Source organism: Vigna radiata, unplaced genomic scaffold (assembly GCF_000741045.1).
Source record: "Vigna radiata var. radiata cultivar VC1973A unplaced genomic scaffold, Vradiata_ver6 scaffold_70, whole genome shotgun sequence".
Classification (NCBI taxonomy): domain Eukaryota; kingdom Viridiplantae; phylum Streptophyta; class Magnoliopsida; order Fabales; family Fabaceae; genus Vigna; species Vigna radiata.
This window is the reverse complement of record NW_014542367.1, coordinates 566557-589039: the sequence shown is the minus strand read 5'-3', so window position 1 is coordinate 589039 and position 22483 is coordinate 566557. Positions and strand designations below refer to the sequence as shown.

The 22483-nt window shown below is 32.3% G+C and overlaps 1 protein-coding gene across 8 annotated transcripts in view; it reads right to left on the bottom strand.

Moving 5' to 3' along the window:
* The window catches only part of LOC106779989 (zinc finger protein CONSTANS-LIKE 9), a 14011-nt gene extending 10361 nt beyond the window's left edge, over positions 1–3650 (bottom strand). The window contains exons 1-3 of one of the 8 annotated variants that reach the window (XM_022776776.1): positions 3260–3650; positions 1924–2619; positions 1142–1369 (exon numbers count right to left, since the gene is read on the bottom strand). In XM_022776776.1, the coding sequence (XP_022632497.1) occupies positions 1142–1369; positions 1924–2490 (795 nt within the window). In that variant the 5' untranslated portion in view covers positions 2491–2619; positions 3260–3650. Of the gene's footprint in view, positions 1–1141; positions 1370–1923; positions 2620–3096; positions 3239–3259 lie in introns of those variants that run through there. The other 7 variants (XM_014668215.2, XM_022776774.1, XM_014668216.2 and 4 more) reach the window with 7 other exon arrangements.
* Positions 3651–22483: the final 18833 nt, after the last annotated feature.

Sequence of the window (22483 nt, the reverse complement as noted above, 5' to 3'; positions counted from 1 at the left end):
AGAGCTAAGTGAGAGCAAGAGAGGAATTAACGAAACCTAACTGTAATAACAGTTAGGGGGGCCGAAAGAGAGCACATATTAAAAGCTCTTGTTTTGTGTACAGATGTAGTTTTAGTTTTCTGATTGTACAGATAGGACTCTGTTATCCTGTGGAGGGGGAATTGGGCTCCCTTGGAGGCTTTGGAGAAGAGAAATCAATACAGATTCATTCTTTTATCGTCTGTGTTCTTGTTTGGGTGCGTGTGTGTGTTTAGATAGGTTTCATATTCAGAAACCTATCAGTTTTATATTTTTCCAAACAGAAAAATAAAAATTGTTAGGTTTGGCTTGTTAACATTTTTTATTATAAAAGCAGCTCCAGAAAACCTGATTTCGAAATCAAGAAAAGCAAAATAAAGTAAAGATGTCTTCATGGTGGCAAGTGGATACGTAAATAAGCCATAACAACTCATTATTCTTTCAGATCTGTTTCTGAAATCACTTGATGGAACAAAATGTGTGTTCCCTGTCATTCTTAAAAACAGTTTTCAAAAGCTATTTTGCAGAATAGTTTTGAAGAACGCAAAAGCAAAAATAGAATCATACACACCTATAAATTCTTGATCAAATAATATTTCAAAGGTAATTAAAAACACAATAAAGCACACTTACAACACAACTTGCCAAAAAATCCCCATTACGAATAAAGCTGAATTTAGGCCCTATTTATCTTTATGATAACAGTTAAATTACAATGACATCTTTTAAGATTTGACTAAACTACACTTACACCCCCTGCTTTTTTTTAACTATTATAAAGGCCTCCCTTTTCACAGGGTATAAATGTAAGCTTTCAAAATTTATACAGGGGTGCAATGTAATGAAAGAAGGAGTGATATGTAATGTTTATGAAACAAATGGGAGATTGTATAGAATCTTAAGAAAAACTGGGGTAACAGTGAAATTCGAGAAAATCTCAGGAAGTGTCTGTGTAATTTCCTCATGCTAAAATAACCACATGATCAAGGAGAAAACAAATACACAATTGTGAATACACAAGATCATCATATAACATATACGGAAACATAATATGTGAACGTGATGCCCCAATAGTAAAAAAAGCCATGATTATCACAAACAAAGGATGGGGAGAGTTTAGCACCTCTGCAGCAATAGCATCCTGACAACTTGAATCTCCGGCAGACATGTCTTTTGTCCCAAACAAACTATCAATTCCACCGTTTTCAAATAGCTCTTCGGAATGACTGAGGGCCATACCAAAAAGTTCTTCATAGTTCTCAAGATTTAGATCCACTTCATCCATGTCAAAATCATCATATAGATTGTCATCTTCACATAATGCAGGGCATTTTGTAGCAGGACAGTACAACTGCATATTGAAAATGAGATATTATAAATGTAATATGATGAAACTATGAGAACTTTAACGTAGAACATTAAAGTTGTGTAATTCATTTCAGTAAACAAGACTTAAATTGGAAAAACTATAGATCATGGCCCTTTAACTAAGCTAAACTAGTGATGACAGAAATATGTCTGCTTTTGTTTTCAATTCAACGTCAATATATCAATAAGTTAGGGAAACAATTAGTTTTGCAAAACCAAAACATACCTTGGACCAAGAAACAATAAAGTAACGAAAGCAAGTAGCCTTAAATACATCAATGGTTGTACAGAAAATGAAACAACCATTAAACTTGAGAATTGAACCAAAGGAATTATGATTCAACAAATAATTTTGCCATTGCCCTTGAGGATTCTATATGGAAACCAAATTTTAAATCCATCAAACCAATTAAGACCATGCACTAACTAATCCTTTTCAAACTTGCAATTACATTTCCCTGTGCTGCTGTTAGAAAGTACATTACACCAAGTGTTGATGTTATTCATGAAGACAATGATGATGGAATCCCACTATACCTTTGGCAGACATTCATTGGCAGGTCCAGCTGGCTGGTCCAGAATATGAGTTTCCGAGTTTGACACGGGTATTGAAGATGTACCAACAAAAGACCTGTCCAAAGCAGGTAGATCAGTAACTTGATCTGAAACAGACACATTCCCGTTTTCAGGTGGAACTCCAAAACTCTCGCTGTTCTCATTAATACTCATTAAGCCTAGTTCTTGCTCACATGTAGACTCCCTAATGGAAGGGATATCCAAGACAAATGACCATATTGAAGACAGTTCCGCGGCTGAAGGGCAGCCAGAGTAGCAACTGATTCCTTGTCTCTTATGTGTCGAAGATGTAGAGACTCCATGACCCAACCAATCACAATTCTGACACAGAGAAATTTTCTCTTCAACACACCTCACAAAGGCAGGTTGTGAATTGCATCTCTCGCACAAAAGGGTGCGTGAATGACGCCTGGAAAGGGCATTAGCAGAATGAACATTCCGATCACAAGACAAACATAAGCATGCAGCATCAGAACGGCAGTACACCATGGATCTCTGGTCTCCACAAAAATCACATATATAACCCATCTTTAGACGTTTTTCTCTTGCCCCTTAGAATAAATCAAGGACTCTCCAGCTAGTAACAGTCTTAACTGACCAAGATGTACTCTGAAAAAACACAAGTTCCCCTCCTTATCTGAAGATGCAGAAGCTGAACTATGTCACATAATGCAGAAGCCATTAGATAATGTGACAAAGAAAACAGAATTTTAATGCTGTAAAACCAAATTCTAAAAATGTTAATAAGAACGGATAGATAGATAGATCGATACATGGCGATGTAAGGAAAAAGAAAATGGAAATACTACTGCCAGTTCTGAAGAATCTGAGTAACGGTAGATATAGATTCTATGGAAGGTAATTTTACAAGACCAATACTATGTAAACTTGCAGCCAACACGAAAAAACAATAAATCAGATCAAAAAAATGAGAGCATGTACTGTCTGATTTATATTAAGGATTTGATGTGACACAGAAAAACTAAATTCTAACAAATAAGAGAAAATATGTTCAACTTCATCACAAAACCATACAATAGAATCATATAACACAATAAATAAAAAATCAAAAGGAGAATCAAAGACAACAAGAATAACGCATCTAATCCAATCACAACATACTAAAAAAATTACCAGTCTCTTAAAATTGTCAACCTCTTTCACTGCCTTAATCCCAACGAAAAGTCCCATGCCCAGAAAACATGAACTTTAAAAACAAAAAAAAAATAAAAAGAAATCACAGAACAAAAACATGGATTTTCACGCCATGTGAGAAAGCAGAAGTGAAGAAAACTACCTGACGGCAAGGAAGACAAAGAGAACAAGATCAGTAAGCAAAAGGGTGTTGCTTTTCCAAAAGAAAATATATTTTTTTTATATCTGTGCAAAACTTAAAAGCAAAGAAAGAGTGCTGGAAGTAGAAGCAGCTGAACTTTTTGAAGAGAACAACAGGCTCTTTCTCCCTCTTACTTTTTGCGTGTGTTTCTCTCTCCTCTTTTCTGTCTTCTGGTCTGCTAAGACTAGTCTGTTGTGTTGAGAAGTTGAGATAGAAAGAAATAGGAAGATAGAAGATGGATAAATGTAGATGAGATATGAAAAGAAAAGAAGAATAATGCAAATGGTGTGTGTGAGAGAGAGAGTGTAGGTAATATGACATAAGCAAAGGTGATAAAAAGTGCAAACAAAAGAGAGAGAAAAATATAATGCAAGTGGGGCCATGTCCTTTTCTCAATGAAAGGAAAAGGTTGAGCTTTCCCTTTTTCCTCTCTCCCATCACAAACTATAATTAATAAATAAAACAATAATTATTATTATATTTTTCTCTTCTTCCCTCTAAAAATATTAAAGTTTCATTTTTATATTTTGCAAGATAAGTATATTTTTTAAAAATAATATTATAACTTAATGTGTACATAAATATGATGTGAAATAATATATATATATATATATATTATTGAAATACATTACATTGAAATTTGTTAGATACTATATTTTAAAGATAATAATAATTTGTTAACATTCTTTTAGAGTAAAAATATTATTTATATATCATTTTGTGATTGTCTGTATTAGTATTTATAATTATTATTATTATTATTATTGATTATAGAGTAATTTTGTATCAATCACAAAATAACATATAAATAATGTTAAAAAATGTTGATAAAATATTATTATCATTTTTTAATTAAGACTATTTTTTATTTTAAAAATGAAAGAGTTGTTTAAGGTTATAAAAACAAAACATAAGATGAAATATGAAAAAATGAACCTTTATCATTCATTATATTTGTATTAAAGTGGTATGTGATAATATAATAGTGATTGATTGGAAGGCTGAAGTTTGCTTAAAGTGGATCACATGCTGAGTGAGTCGGGCAAATGGATATGTTACATGTTATCTTTTTTTCCTTTTTTTTATTTTTTACTTATGAGTTGGCTTTTTCAGTATTTTTGATACTATTGCTTTGCTTGGTTTGGTATCCCACAACAATCGCTTGCCTAATTATGATTTAATTTGCATAACATGTCTCTAATTATATGTTTATTGGTATTATAGTAGTTGCTGCCTACTTTCTAAATCCAATATTTTCTCACAAGTATTGCATTAATATTATATAATAATTAAAATTCTTAAACATTAGAGTCAATATTTTATCATTTTTACATCTTAAAAATTAAACCCTGATCAAAAGTTGTTAAATAATTATAACATGTACCAGTAATTTAACTTGTTTTTATTCCGTAAAACCTGTTATACAAATGAATAATTAAATTAAACTTATACATCAAATACCATAGTCGGCTATTCAAAATGAAAAGTATCGCAGTGAGCTCCACGTGTACTATTAATTTATTGACCATTTTATATTGTATTTTAGCCTAATTTTATATTAATTTATTAACTAATTTCATATATTTGGGACTATTATATGACTATATTTAAAGCTTCTAATCTCTTAATGTTCAAATAAATTTTAATATTTTGATGAGAAAAATTAAAATAAATTTTCTTTAATTCTCTTGCTTTTACAGATTTGCAAATCCACTTGAATTATACGTAAATTGGCTGTCTGAAAATTATTATTTGATACGTTTATTTTTTTATTATTTTACTTTCTTCTTTTTAAAAAAAAATTATATTTGTATGATATTTTATTTTTATATTTTGTATCACATGGATGTAAATATGTATCGTAATATCAGTATTTAAATAAAAATGAAAATAAGAATGTTATTATTTGCATTTTTGTGATGGTGTTGGATCTGACACGTGTTTTAGTGTGGACTGAGTGGGCATGGTTTGCTTTGAATTTTAAATCGTGAAAAAATAAAAATGGCTTATCTAAAGAAAGAGTTAGTTTGTTAGGCTTATTTTGTAAAAGATTGAGTGAGTTGTAGTGGTGCTTCCCCCACTAAATCTAACTCTCTAAGTGCCATTTGTTTGCCCATTGCTTATCCATAAAATCTCAGCTTCATTTCCAAGCATCGCTTTCATTCACAAAATCATATCATACTATATATGTTTAATTAAATATATTTTATTTTAAAAATATTATAAACACTAAAGTTTTTTAATTAAATTATAAAATATTTATTCTTTAAAGTTTACGAAAGTTAACGAATTTTTTTATTATTCAGATTTACAGAAAAGTAATTTAAGAAGATTTGAGAAAATTTGAAAGTAAATTTTTATTGTTGTTTATTATAGTCAATTTAGAAGTAAATTTTTTTTAATCTGTCACATGAATCAAATTCTAAACTAATTCTCACAAATTTTATTTCCAAATTCATTCTTATTTATCTTCAAATCCACTCAAATAAACAAAAAAAAAATTTACTTTCAAATCTTCTCAAATCCTTTCAACCATTATTCCTATTATTTATTTATATATATATATATATATATATATATATATATATAAATAAAATATTTCATAATTTAATTTAAAAAACGAAACATATCTTTATATGATAGTCAATATAACAAACATATTTAGTTTTATTATTCTTAATTTAATTTTTCATTTATACTAATAAAAAATATGTTTCTACATATACTTTTTTCATGTAATTAAAAATACCACATAAATTAGAAATAATTATTTGAATTGAAAATAAATATTTATGAACTTAAAATATAAAATAATAAAATTAAATATATTAAGAAAAGATTAATTTAATAATCTATATTAAAATCTTAGTTACAAAATGGTTATAAAATGAATCTCCTTTATTAATATAATAGGGAAAACATGTGTTTTCCCTTTTCTTTACGATAATAAAAACTAATAGAATTTTTCTTGTTTTATTGTAATTATAAAATAAAATAAAATATAAATAATTTTCATAATTTTATTGTAAATATTTTTATTTATTTTGAAGTTATTTTTTAATTAAAAGAATTATTAAATTAAAAAGAACAGTTAAATTGAAAAACACAATTAAACTTAAAAAAATGTCTTTCAAATAATAAAATTGATAAAATAATTATTTTAATTTTTAATGTGATGTTTTTTTAAATGAATATACATTTTATACAATTTAATCAATTTAAACAATTACCCAATTTATTTAATTATAATAGTTTTGATATTGGAACAAATCATTTAGCGTAATCAATGTAACTTTTGTGAATGAATGACATGAACTAGTTTTTTCTTTCATTAATTTGCATGAGTTGACATTGACTTAATAATGTGAAAAGAATGAGAACAATACAAGGGAAATAAAAGGGCTTCTACTAATCTTTTCATAATCCATTCATGTATTCACACCATGAAAATAATGTTTTATAATAACATAAATAAATAAATAAATAATAAGTAATTAATTAATTTTGTGGGGGTGATGGTGCCCTTGCTTTCAAGTATCTATCACATGAGTTACATTATTATTGAGGGAATTTCCCTATTTTGTTAGACCATGCTAACTTCAATTTTGTAGGGTTTGCATTTTTGTAGGTTATAATGCTTTAGTGATCTCAGCATGGTCATTTCTCACAATGAATAAAAACCCTAATTGCATAACTTTTTTTTTTTATTAAAAAAAATTATAACATGTTTGTTTTTCATTATCAAAAGAATTTAATTTGTCATAACATAAGTCTTGAGTTAAAGTGTGATTTGAGTTGTTGAAATTAGAAACAAATCTCATTAGTCTATTTGGTCATTGTTTTATTTGTTTTTTGATTTGACCATTTGTTAGTCATGTTCAACTGAAAATATTACATATTTTCTATAAATAATGAATATTCAAAATAAAAAAAATATATTTGCTTCATTAGGTATATTATTAAAAATATTCATATACCTTTTAGGATATATATATATATATATATATATATATATATATATATATATATATATATATATATATTAAATAGTTATTTAAGATTAACCATCTCATACATACAATGTGTTTATGTTTTTTTTATTTGGATTTTAACACAAAAGTTTATATTTATATTTGTCTTAATAACAATACCTTTTTTATTATATGTTGACTATAATTGCATCATGATAAATTATTATTTTATTCTATTCACTTAGTATTTTATATCGAATTTAATTAGTGAATTGTGTTTAAGTGTTCATTATTTTCTAATTTTTACTATTTGAACTTAATTTGACCAGTAATTCTTATTTTAATTAATTTGAATTATCTGAGTTTAATTATTTCCATGATTATTTTCAGGATAATTTTAGGAATTATATTTTAGGACATAAAAAGAGTTGTCACGCCATTTTCTATTTTCCACATCAGCATTGTATTTTAATTTTGTTTTTATTTTGGACCAGACTTTATATTGTAGCCCAGATTTAGCTTTAGGCCCATTTTTGGGTCAGATTTCGGAAAGGCCCAAATTGTGGGCAAACTTGGGACCTAGGATTAAGTGTCCATGCACTCATTATACTCTATTCATTCTCTATTTTCGTTTTAGGTTCTTGGACGTGAAGAGTAGCATAACTCCCTTTAGGTTTTGTTTTCATTTTTGTTTTTAGTTCATTTCTCTCTTCTGAACTTATTTTCCAATATTAATTAGAAGTTTGTTTCACTATTCTTGTCTTTGCACTTGCGTTTTTGCATTCCAATTTTGTTTTTGATTTAATTCTATGTTTCGTTTTGCTTATGCTTACTCTATATTTTCCAGTTACATTTCGTTTATAATGGTAGCTTGAATATGCTAGGTTGGACACTAGGTTGAAATTAGGAACAAATGTCATTAGTCTCTTTGGTCATTGTTTTATTTGTTTTGTGATTTGACCATTTGTTAGTCATGTTCAACTCAAATATTACATATTTCCCATAAGTAATGGATATTCAAAATAACTAAAATATATTTGCTTCATTATGTATATTATTGAAAATATTCATATACCTTTTAGGATATATATATATATATATATATATATATATATATATATATATATATATATATATATATATATATATATATATATATATATATATATATATATATATATATTAAATAGTTAGTTAAGATTAACCATCTCATACATACAATGTGCTTTTTTTTTATTTAGATTTTAACACAAAAGTTTATATTTATATTTGTCTCAATATCAATACATTTTTTATTATATGTTGACTATGATTGTATCATGATAAATTATTATTTTGTTCTATTCACTTAGTATTTTATATCGAATTTAATTAGTGAATTGTGCTTAAGTGTTCATTATTTTCTAATTTTTACTATTTGGGCTTAATTTGACCAGTAATTCTTATTTTAATTAATTTGAATTATCTGAGTTTAATTATTTCCATGATTATATTCAGGATAATTTTAGGAATTATATTTTAGGACATAAAAAGAGTTGTCAAGCCATTTTCTATTTTCCACATCAGCATTGTATTTTAATTTTGTTTTTATTTTGGACCAAACTTTATATTGTGGCCCAAATTTAGCTTTGGGCCCATTTTTGGGTCATATTTCAGAAAGGCCCAAATTGTGGGTAAACTTGGGACCTAGGATTAAGTGTCTATGCACTCATTATACTCTATTCATTCTCTATTTTCGTTTTAGGTTCTTGGACGTGAATAGTAGCATAACTCCCTTTAGGTTTTGTTTTCATTTTTGTTTTTAGTTCATTTTTCTCTTCTGAACTCATTTTCCAATATTAATTAGAAGTTTGTTTCACTATTCTTGTCTTTGCACTTGCATTTTTGCATTCCAATTTTGTTTTTGATTTAAAGTTCTATGTTTCGTTTTACTTATGCTTACTCTATATTTTCTAGTTGCATTTCGTTTATAATGGTAGCTTGAATCTACTAGGTTGGACACTAGGGATGTTGCATTGTTTCCATGAGATTATTGTGTTGTTATTGTGATTCTTTGCTTCTGACTTTGCATCGAATAATCTGTTTCATTTGTTACAAATTGGTCACGCTGAGTCGTTTAGTTTGTGTGCTTGAAGCTGTAGTTGCTTAATCTGCAGTGTAGAAGTATTGATTGTGTACAATTGTGTTTGCTTAATTCACATTTTACGAAAACCGGATTATCCTTCACTTAGTTGGATAATTTGTGTTGGATTAAGGGCGAGAGAAGAGTATAAGTTATTGCTAATATGGGATTGGAAGCATTGCAATTGAACTATTGCCCAACCGTTTTTAATCATTGTTTACTTTAAGGTATTTGTTTTGTTTAATTCAATTCATGAAATTGTTCAACCCCCTCCCACCCCACTATGTGTTTGATCCTATGACATAACCAAAAATTGGTCCTTGAGAGACAACCTAGGAGTCATTCCCTAGTTACTGCATTTAATTTGCCATATTAATTTGAGTCGAGCGCAACAATGACGATTAAATTTGGCAACTCTGACCAATGATTTTGTCTTAGTTTTTTTGTTAGTGTGTGTGTATCCTGTAAGGTGTGAGTAATGTGTGTTCCGTTTTGGTGCTTTTGTGTTTGTTTCAAGTCAAAATTAGGATAATTGGAGCCATTTGGCATGTTGTTTGTGCAAGACCACTAAAAACCATCGAAAACAACCTTCAAAACCACCACGAATAGTGTTTGATTTTCCTAACTAATTGGCATTTTTTGTTTTGATAGCTAAAGGTGTTATTTTTCTTTGAAACTCACTTCTTTTGGTCCATATTTTGATAGAAAAATCTCCGAAATAATTTTGAGATACACAAATATTTGAAATCTGGATTTCTCAAAACTTCAAACTATGATAACTTTTTACCCTTTTATCAGAATTGGACGTCTCATATATGCATTTTGGGTAGAAAAAAAAATGAAGAAGTCGTTTTCTATTTCTTTTATTATTTTTGAAGTTTTATGGCCCTTATTTTTGCCATACTTTCTTTTATTGGTTAAAATAATTATTCTTTGAATTTTGCTTTGAAATTTTTTGTGCTATCTTTTCATGATTATAGGGTGTTGCTCACAAAATTTCAGTTCATTTGGATAAGGTTTGCATAAACTTGTAGTTGTACCCCCCTATGTTTGCTTGTGTTGACTTTTCATGATATGTGTTGACATAGTGCATGACTGGGGACAATCCTAGACCATTATCACCCTTTGATCCTGAAATAGATAGGACTTTTCATAGATTAGTTAGACATTCTAGGAATTTATCTTTAGAGTTTATGCATTTAGATATCATTAGTTTGCATAATTTTGAGCATTCTCCTTCTGTGTATACCGCTTCCTATTTTGTGCATTCTGCATCTCCATCTGCATCAGATTCTGACTCTGTTGTTTTCTATACTGAGAACAATATGGCTCAACCTCCACCTCGTGAGAGGACTCTTAGGGAGATGGTTGCACCTGATTTCACTTATGAAAGCTTGTGTGTCTAGTTTCCTAATGAGGATGTTCTATATATTCTCAAAACTGGATTGACCCATTTGTGCCCAAGTTTCATGGTCTTGCAGCTGAATGCCAACATAATCATCTAAAGGAATTCCATATTATCTGCTCCATAATGAAGCTTTCAGATGTCCCTGAAGATTACATATTCTTAAAGGCGTTCCCACATTCATTAGAGGGCGTACCAAAGGATTGGCTATACTACCTTGTGCCTAGGTCCATCACTAGCTGAGATGATCTTAAGAGATTTTTTTTTAAGAAATTCTTCCCAGCATATAGGACCACACTATAAGAAAGGATATATCTGGAATCGGGCAGCTCGGTAATGAAAGCTTGTATGAGTATTGGGAAAGATTCAAAAAGTTATGTGTAAGTTGTCCACACCACCAAATTTCTAAGCAACGCCTTCAATACTTTTATGAAGGTCTGAACAACATTAAGAGGAGTATGATTGACGCTGCCAATGGTGGAGCTCCTAATGATATGACACCTACTAAAGCTAGGCATTTGATTTAGAAGATGGCCTCAAACTCCGAGTAGTTCAGTGCGAGAAATGATGTTATTATTGTTAGGGGAGTTCATGATGTGGCTACTCAATCTTCTTCATCAGTAGATAAGAAGTTGGAGAGGAGGCTTGATGCTCTTGTGAGTTTGGTGACCCAGCTAGCTAGCAATCAAAAATCTCCATCTGTTGCATGTCTATGTGGCATTTGCCCTTCCAATGATTATTATACAGATGGATGTCCAACTTTGCAACAACTTGTTAGCCTAGATGCCCCTCAAGCTTATGTTGCAAACATCTACAACAATAGGCCGCCACAACAACAATAGCAGAATTATGACCTCTCTAATAACAGGTACAATCCAGGGTGGATGAATCACCCAAATCTGAGATGGTATAATGTTTCACAATAGCAACAACAACAACAACCACAACCACCACCATTTCAAAGCAAAAAGTTGGAAGAGGTGGATAAGGAGATTTTGGAGACCTTCAGGAAAGTGAAGGTGAACATACCTCTACTTGGAGGATGAGGAGAAATTGTCGGTGATCATTTTCATCTCCCTTGATTCTATTCAAGAGGAGAAGTTGTTGTGTGTGCTTAGAAAGCACAAAAGGCTATTGGTTGGACCTTTCCTGACAATCCTATATCAGTCCATCCACGTACATGCATAGAATTCTATTGCAGGATGGAGCTAAACTAGTTAGACAGTCGTAGAGAAGGCAAAACCCTATGATTTTGGATGTTATAAAGAAGGAGGTGACCAAGCTTCTTCAAGATGGGATCATCTTGTTGAGATTGTTGACAACACAATATCTATATCACTCTGGTTTTTGATGATGACAACACATTTTTAATAACACACACATGTTGTTATTGTGTTACATGTTCTTATGCTTACTGTTTGGTATATTTGTTGAACATGTTTATGTGTTAAATTGCTATGTGAATGCATACTTATTGAGTTTGTACATGTTACATCATTTTTGGATGCATTGCATATGTTTTGAAGGATGAAAACCACAAGGACTTTTGTTAACTTATAATTGTGTGACAAAGCTGCAGTAAAGTCGACTCCATTACTAATTGAATCGACTATGCTAAAGTCTTTGTACAAATTTTCAGAATCAGTGCTTTGTGAGATTTTGTGAAGGAAAGAATTTCAAAATGTTTCAACCTGTCGAAGTCAACTATGTGTGCCACGCATTCGACTGTTGATAACGGTCTAAAAACCGTTATTTTACACTTAAATTTGATATCAAATCACACCCTTTATGTCTTAGAATCATGCAAAACACTTAGTTTGTTCATAAGAGAGTCACAAGGGGTTTTTAGAAGATATTATGCTTGTTTTACATTGCTTTGATAGGATTTGATGAGAACTGAAGGATGGAAATGAAGAACGGAGGACTTAGACTCAAGAAAGGATGAGAAAAGAAGCAAAAGATGAGTGGGGTCCACCGCTCAGTGCCAATTCCAGCGCTGAGCGCCAGCTTCGAGGAGGCAACCACTGTTTCTCGCTTGAGCATCGACGTTGAGCGTCCTGCGACTTTGGGGGCCAGAGCTGAGCGCCAGTTTCCACCGCTGAGCGCCTTGTGATTAAAGGGTCCACCACTAAGCGGTCAACTGGGCGTTGAGCACCTAAATGATAGGCCTGGGCCGAAATTTTATTACTTTTCTGTGTTATAAATAGCCCTAGTGCGACCCTTAGAGTAATCTTTTGGCAGAGGAGGACTCAAAGCACATTCTACACTCCTTGGAGGCGGTTTCTTGGATGCTTAGGCTCCAAATTATCAAATCTAGGGTTTACTCTTTCATCTTTTCCATTAATTCCATCTAGTTTCACCATGTTCATGGTGAACTAATCCCTTTGTTATTGGGGAACAATGTAGTCCTTTTGAAACTCTCTTGTATCAAACTTCTTATTATATTCACATGCTCTTATTATCAATTGTTTGGGTTTTCTTCTCTGTACTTTAATGCTTACATCGTTTAACTCATTCGGTGGTATGATATTTGATTTTGCCGATACAGGAACGTACGGGGAAATCTAGAACTGATTAGAATTCTCTTGATAATGAAACACTGCCTAGGAATAGGGGTAGGACGATCAATTGCTTTAAGCTTTTGTACTTTAATGCATTGGTAATTACTTGGGAGACTAGGAATGGTAAACTAGTAATTGGTAATAGGCTTTCTTCGCCAAGGAATCAGGTTGTAAGTAATTTAGAAAGTTGCATGACATGGATAATAAAGCAAATTTAATAAGAATAGTAGATATAAGAGGATGGATAAGGATGAAATTGTAAACCCCAACAACCTCATTCATACATATCTTTTACTTGCCAATTGATTCAATTTGCATTTGCATGTTTCTTTTAAATTTTGCATTCAAAACCCTAAATTCAATTTTTACTTAAGTCTTATGAAATCAATTTACATGAAAGATAAGGCCTAAGACTCCCTTGGGAAACGATCTTAGACTTACTGTCTATTATTACTTGATACGATCTAGTACACTTGCCAGGGGCTTAACAACTGTATTAGTTGTTTGGTTTGAAATTCTGTTATGCTCATGAACAGTAACGACTATATTTTTAAAAGCTAGTTGAGCATTAAATAGAAGGTCAACTGTATTGAATGTGAATTTAATTTGTTTGACTGGATGCTACTGGTTTGACTAATTTGTTATAACTGTCATAACACAGTCGACTGGATTAGTAGCATATTCAACTAAGAGAACATCTGATATACAAAATTCTATAAATTGATGGAACCTAAATTCGTTCTAAGACTTTTGATGATCTAACATTTTCACATTCTGTTTCAGATTGATTTCTCTAAGATTAGAGAGCTCCAAGAATTCTACTAGAAGACGGTGGTGATCTTTCTTGAAGGAAATTCAAAGGGAGACTGACTGCGCGCTCATTGCTTGATCACATATCTGCACATTGGGGTGTTATCTGGTTGATCAAGATTCTTGTTTGGCATCCGCTGTGATTGTTGTTTGCACCTGTTGTGACTACAGGGGATAGACTCATGGAGTCTGGTTCGCTTTGAGGATTGTTCAAAGTGGTTTGGCAGATTGCAGGAGAGGGGACATCTTGTTGCAAGTCTTGCTGTGTGGTTTGCCTATATTTTGGTTACAGGGTTAGAGAGTTGTTTTATATTTTTGACATGGAGGTTTTCTATAAAAGCCTTGTTGTAAAAACCTTAACCATTATAGTGCATTTGCTTCTTGGTATTGGAAGGATACTGGATGTAGGCATTGAGGCTGAACCAGTATAAAAACTAATATTTGATTTCTCTATCCCTGCTCTTTTATATTTAGTCAACTGTACTATCTGCGTAGTCAACTACAATTTTCCGCTGCACACAATTTTCATTACTTACGATTCAAGAAAGTTTTGTAAAGTTTTCTACTTTATATAAAAAATTGCGAAAAGACTCTGATTTTGAAAACTCACTAATTCACCCCTATTCTTGGTGTAAAAAGAAGCCTACCTGTTTTCCAACAATTAGCACCAAAGCTGGTTTTCATAAGATATTTGAAAAACTAGTCGACTCTATTTTTCATTGAATCAACTATAAACCTGGGATGACTTATGTTTCGCAACCTAAAAAGATTTGTGAATTCAAAGTTGACTTCATATCTGCACCCTATAATAAGAAATTAAAGTCTGTCACTAATGGTTTTTATGAATCTTTTGAAATAGGAAACTTGCAACACAAGGCAATTCAAGGTAGAGAACTTCATAATGAAGCGCAAAGATCAAATTTAACTGATAATAGATTTACAAGGTTGCTAAGCAAAAAAGACAAACAGACACATCAAGATGACATCAAGAAGGTCAAGAATGGAGAAGAACTGATAATGATGGCAAAATCAAAAATTGTTAAGGCTGATCCGAAACAACAGTTGAAAAGCTCTACATGGTATCTTGACAGTGGCTGCTCAAGACACATGACTGAAGATCCCACAAAGTTCTCAAATATCTCTTACAAAGCTATTGGTCACGTCACATATGGTGATAATAACAAAGGGTTAAAGCACAACTTGCTTAGCATTAGTCAACTGTGCGACAAAGGCCTAAGGATTACTTTTGAGCCCAAATACTGCCTGATAAGCAACGGGACAACAGATGAGTTGCTACTTGTGGGTAAAAGATTTAACAACATCCATGCAATCGACTTCACGGACAACTCTTTCGACTCTGTTGTATGTTTAATGACTAAAGAAGAAGATGCTTGGTTGTGGCACAAGAGACTCGCTCACATCAGTATGAACCAGCTAAATAAACTGGTCTCCAAGAACCTGGCAAATGGATTGCCCAAAATTCGATATACTTCAGACAAATTGTGTAATGCATGTCAGAAAGGAAAACAAACTAAACAGTCATTCAAAAGCAAAAAAGAAATGTCAACCAGGAAACCTCTACAGTTACTTCACATGGACTTGTTTGGACCTTCAAGAATAAAGAGTCTTGGAGGAAATTCATATGGACTAGTCATTGTTGATGACTGCTCATGGTATACGTGGACTTACTTCACCCCTCAGAGGCATATTTTGGATGCAGAAGCTCCAATCTACAATTTTTAGGGTTCTATCTTTCATTTTTTTTCATTATTTTCATCTAGTTTCACCATGTCTATGGTGAACTAAACCTCCATTGTTGTTGGGGAAATAATGTAATCCTTTGAAACTCTCATGTATTGAATTGATTCTTGATATATATGCTTTACCTCATTAATTGTTAGAGTTTTTCCTCTACACTCTATGCATGTTTTGTTTAACTCATTCAATTGCATGATATTTGATTTTGTCGATATGGACACATACGAGGAAATCTAGACTTGGGGAAATTCTCTCGGGAGTAATATTACCTAGACATAGGGATAGGAGGACCGATTGCCATTAAGATTCCGTGCAAATGTAATGCATGATTAATTGCTAGGGAGACAAGACATTGTGAACTAGTAATTAGGAGTAGGCTCACTTGACCGAGACATCGGGTTTAGGGTAAATTAGAAAGTGGCATTGACATTAATGAAGGAGTTGAATTCGTAAATACATGAGAGTGAATAAGATAAAGTCGGAAACCCCAACAACATAATTCATCCATACATTATTCACCTGCGTATTCTTTTGGTCAATTGATCAACAACTGCATTCATGTTTATTTTTGGTTTTGCATTATAAACACTGATTTTCGTTTCTCAAGTCTTAAATAATCGATAAATCACATGTTTTCTAGGCCAATGAGTCTCTAGGAAAAACGATACTTGGTCTTACCGTTTATATTACTTGATACAATTCAGTACACTTGTCGGAGCCTTAACAATAGAAACCAGCAGGGTTGCTACAACCGTTTCCTACTCCCCATGATTCATGGGAAGATCTTTCCCTCAATTTTGTTATTGGATTACCTCCTTCCATGGGCCACACCGTCATACTAGTTGTTGTTGATCTTTTTCAAAGGGGGCACATTTTAGTACTCTTCCCAATCACTTTACTACATTTCGGGTTGCCTAACTCTTTATGGATATGGTTTGCAAGCGCCATGACATTCCTCGCTATTACCAATAAGGAGTATTGGTAAATCTTGAAGAAAATTATTTTGATTATGTTGCAAGAAGTTTTATTTGAAGAGAACATTAGAATTATTTAAAAGCAATTTGTAGAAATTGAATGTAGTAGGAAAGTCTTAAATAAATTATAAACCTTGTATTTTCTACTGGAATAATCAATTATGGATAAGAATTAATCGATTATCACTTGTATTTTCTACTGGAATAATCGATTATGGGCTAGCAATAATCGATTATCACAAGTCATACAGGAATAATCGATTATCACCTCATATAATCGATTATCACATTTTGAAAAACCTGTAACAGACTTAAATAATCGATTATCACTTACAATAATCGATTATTCGTGGTAGTTGGGACTTGACCTTTTATATTCAGAGCAGATGGCTATACGTAGGGATTCCGAGAAATTCAAATGCAACGTTTTTTAACAGAAGCTCACTAGAATACTGTTTGTCAGAGGAAGTTCTCAGAAGCTAGAGTTCAAAGTTCCCTTGCTTGGTCTCGTGAATAGGAGAAGCTCGTGAATCGTTGGTCGATTGCCGGAGCGGTTCTCTTCGAGTTAGTAAGGTGCTCTGCCTGGTCTCGTGAATAGGAGAAGCTCGCGAATCGTTGGTCGATTGCCGGAGCGGTTCTCTTGGAGTTGGCAAAGTGTTCTTCTTCCGGTTCGTTCATCGATGGAAGGTTTAATCTTATCATTTATTCATTACTGTTGTAATCTGTAAAACCCTTTTCTTAGTGAAACGGTTAATCACTTTTTATAGTGATCAACGACTGGACGTAGATTTTGTTGAATCGAACCAGTATAAAAATACTTGTGTGATCTTTCTACTCCCTACACTTGTTATTTTTATCTGCACACAAACTGCTCGATAAATTTTCTGAAAGAAAATTGATTTTCGAAAAAGGAAAAATTAATTTTAAAAAAAGTGACTGAACACGCTTTCCACTTACTCTAAGTTTTATTCCGCTGCGTCATACTCTATCTCAGAACGATACCGATTGTTCCGACAATTGGTATCAGAGCTTGCTTTGATAGTCTTTCAAAATTTGAGAAAATGGCCGGTCACAATCAAAACCTTGTATATGCCGAGGGTGCTTCTATTAATAAACCACCACTTTTTACTGGTGATAACTATGCGTTCTGGAAAGTCAGAATGGAGATTTTTATGGGGTCTGTTGACAGAGGCATCTGGGAAGCTGTACAAAATGGTCCTTATATTCCTAAGAGCACAGTTGATGGTGTAGAGGTAGAAAAACCATACTTTAATTAGACTGCTGAAAAAAATAGACGAGCTCAGTTTGATATTAAAGCTCGCAATATTATTTCATCTGCTGTTGTACTTGATGAGTTTTATAGAATTTCAGTGTGTAAGACAGCACAGGAAATTTGGGAAGTCCTCAGAGTCACACATGAAGGAACAGAGGACGTGAAACGTGCAAGGAAGAACACTCTCATTAAGGAGTATGAGATGTTCAGAATGCAACCTGGAGAAACAATTTCTGATGTCCAAAAGCGTTTCACTCACATAGTGAATCACTTGACTGGGTTTGGTAAGACCTTTGATACTGATGAATTGAATGTAAAAATTTTGAAATCATTGGACAGGTCTTGGCAACCAAAGGTGACTGCCATCTTAGAGTCACAAAATCTCTCTCAAATGACGATGCCAATTCTGTTTGGAAAGCTTCGTGAGCACGAGCTTGAGTTAAAGAGATTAACTGCTGAAGAAGATCAAGGTAAAAGAAAGACACTTGCCTTCAAGTCAGAGATCTTTAAAGGGAAAAGTTCAAAAACTTTTGAAGATGATGATTCTGAAGATGAGGAAAACATGAGCCTCGTGATAAAGAAGTTTGCCAAGTTTATGAAGGTAAAAGGAAAGGACAAACTCCGCAAAGAAAGGAGAGAAAATCAAGAATCTCCTTCAAGTGTAAAATGCTATGGTTGTGGAGAAAGAGGACACATGAAAACTGAATGTCCAAAGAACAGGAAAAGTGAGGAAAAGAAGGAAAGAAAATTTCAAAAGAAAAAGAAAGCTTACATAGCTTAGGAGGACAATGCTTCCAACTCAACAAGCTCAAGTGATTCAGATGAGGAAGCTAATATTTGTCTAATGGCTGGCTCAGAAGATATTGGAAGCCAAGTAAGTGATTCTAGCTTTGAATCTAGTGAATTAGACTTGAAAAAGGCTTTCTTTGAATTAATGAATGAGTCTGAAAAACTTGATGTTGCACATAAAAAGCTTAAGAAAGAGCACAATGAATTGAAGTTGAAATATGACAAATTGCTTGATGATGAAGTTGTTTTAATAAATAAAATTAGTACTTTAGAAACAAAATTGTCTAATGCAAATGCTACTGGTGAACCTGTTGAGTGTTTGTCTTGTAAGAGTCATATGTTTGATATTGACATACTTGAAAACTTACTTGCAAAGGCAACGAAGACTATTTCACATGCTAAGAGAAACTTTAATAAATGCAATGTTAAAAATAGAAACATGCATCAAAATTATAAATCCAAAGTAAGAAAAACTCGTAGAGTTTGGGTTGAAAAAGGGACTTTTGTTAAAAATAAAGTGAGTAATGTGTGTTGTTTTTACTGTATGAAGCATGGTCACACATCAAACAAATGCAACATTAAACATTTTGGTGTTCCAAATGGTAAATATGCATGGGTTAAAGTTGTTAAGTGATATATACTTGCATAAACTAACCCCAAGGACCCATATTTAGATTGAGGACCTAAAATTCTTGCTAATTTGTTTTGTAGGAACCAACTAAGTCAAAGAAGTCATTGTGGTATCTTGACCGGTGACAAGAAAATATTCATCTCTTTTGAGAAGAAGAAGCAAGGATTTGTGACTTATGGGGATAACAACAAAGGTAGAATCATGGGAACCAAAGACATTGGAGGAGGAAACACATTGACTATAAGAGATGTCCTGTATGTTGAAGGTCTCAAGCATAACCTCCTAAGCATAAGTCAATTATGTGACAAAGGTCTCAAGGTAACATTTGAAAGTGATAAATGCACTGTTTATTTTAAAGATTTTACTGATATTGCTTTGCAAGGTGTTAGGCACAACAACATATATTTGATTGATATTGAAAGTGCATCTAGTCATAGTATAACATGCTTAGTTGCTAAAGAAGAAAATCCTTGGCTATGGCATAAAAGAGCTGCACATATTCACATGCAATATTTGAATAAATTAATTTCTAAAGATCTTGTGATTGGTTTGCCTAAACTAAAATTTGAGAAAGACAAATTATGTTCTGCATGTCAAAAAGGTAAACAAACCAAATCTTCATTTTCATATAAAAGCATGATTTCAACATCAAAACCTTTAGAACTTTTGCATATGGACTTGTTTGGTCCATCTAGAATTCAAAGTTTTTGTGGAAATTACTATGCTCTTATAATTGTTGATGATTATTCTAGATTTACCCGGACCTTCTTTTTAACTTTGAAAAGTGAAGCTTTCAAGGCTTTTAAATCTTTTGCTAAACATATTCAAAATGAGAAAGATTTGAAAATCAAAACTTTGAGAAGTGATCACGGTGGTGAATTTGAAAATGAATCTTTTGAAAAATTTTGTGAAGAATATGGCATTGCACATAACTTTTTAGCTCCTAGAACTCCCCAACAAAATGGTGTTGTTGAAAGGAAAAATAGATCATTAAAAGAATTAGCTAGAACGCTTATGAATGAATCTAATGTGCCAAAATATTTTTGGGTTGATGCAGTAAGTACTGCTTGTTATGTGTTAAATAGGATGCTTATTAGGCCAATTCTGAAATTAACTCCATATGAACTGTTGAATGGTGAAAACCAAATGTATCACATTTGAAAATTTTTGGATGCAAATGCTTTGTCTTGAATAATGGAAAAGATAATCTTGGTAAATTTGATGCAAAATCAAATGAAGCAATTTTCCTAGGATACTCTTTGACTAGCAAAGCATATAGAGTATTCAATAGAAGAACTTTGATAATTGAAGAATCAATGCATGTTGTCTTTGATGAGATTGTGGACCTTGAGGTAAATCCTCTTGAGTCAAATAAACCTATTGCAGGTGATGAAGACTATTTGAGGGAAGCTCTTGAAGAGATGTACCTAAATGAGAACTATCCTCCGGAACTTCAAGAAACACCTCAAACTGTTGATCCTAAAAGCTATCAGCAACCAAGAGGACTATCGTTGGACAACATCATAGGAGATATATCAAAAGGGATAACTACTAGACACAATCTTAATAATTTCTATTTAACTATAGCTTTTGTGTCTCAGATAGAACCCAAGAACATAAGTGGTGCATTGCTATGCAAGAAGAGCTAAACCAATTTGAAAGGAATGAAGTCTGGGAACTTATTCCGAAGCAAGATAATTATCAAAGTCATAGGAACCAAATGGGTATTCAGGAACAAGCTTGATGAGGATGGAAACATCACTAAGAACAAAGCAAGGCTAGTTGCAAAGGGATACTGTCAAGAGGAAGGTATAGATTATGATGAAACATATGCACCAGTAGCCAGGTTAGAAGCAATTAGATTATTACTTGCATATGCATCTTTGATGAAATTTAAATTGTATCAAATGGATGTGAAAAGTGCTTTTTTAAATGGATTTATAAAAGAAGAGGTATATGTTAGTCAACCTCCTGGTTTGAGGATTTCAAATTTCCTGATCATGTTTATAAGTTGAAAAAGGCACTGTATGGTCTTAAACAAGCACCTAGGTCTTGGTATGAAAGACTTAGTACTTTCTTAATTGATAATGATTTTTCTAGAGGAAAGGTTGATTCAACCTTATTTATTAAGAAGGTAGTCAAACACATTTTGATTGTGCAAGTTTATGTAGATGATATCATATTTGGGTCAACCGATGACTCTTTGTGTGAAGAATTTGCAAAAATAATGCAAGGAGAGTTTGAGATGTCTATGATGGGTGAGCTAAATTTCTTCTTAGGACTACAAATAAAACAAATGAATGGAGGAACTTTCATTTCCCAAACAAAATAATGTAGAGAAATTCTTAAGAAATTCAGTATGGATACTTGCAAAGAAGCCAATACACCTATGGGTACTTCATGCTATTTAGATAAGGATGAATTTGGAAAAGGAGTGAACGAAACTATGCTTAGAGGCATGATAGGATCTTTATTGTACTTAACTGTTAGTAGACCAGATATTATGCAAAGTGTATGTGTGTGTGCTAGGTATCAAGTCAATCCTAAAGAATCCCATTTGACTACTGTCAAGAGAATCTTAAAATACCTTAAAGGAACTACTTCTTTTGGACTTTGGCATCCCTCTGATGCTTCACCTAGTTTAATAGGTTACTCTAATGCAGATTATGGTGGTTGTAAAATTGATAGAAAGAGTACTAGTTGAACTTGTCATTTTATGGGCTGTTCTTTAGTGTCCTCGCACTCAAAGAAACAAGCTGCGTAGCCTTGTCTACCACTGAAGCTGAATATATTGCAGCTGACAATTGTTGTGCCCAAATTTTGTGGATGAAACAGCAACTGGAAGACTTTGATATCTTCCGTGATAATATTCCTTTAAAATGTGATAATAC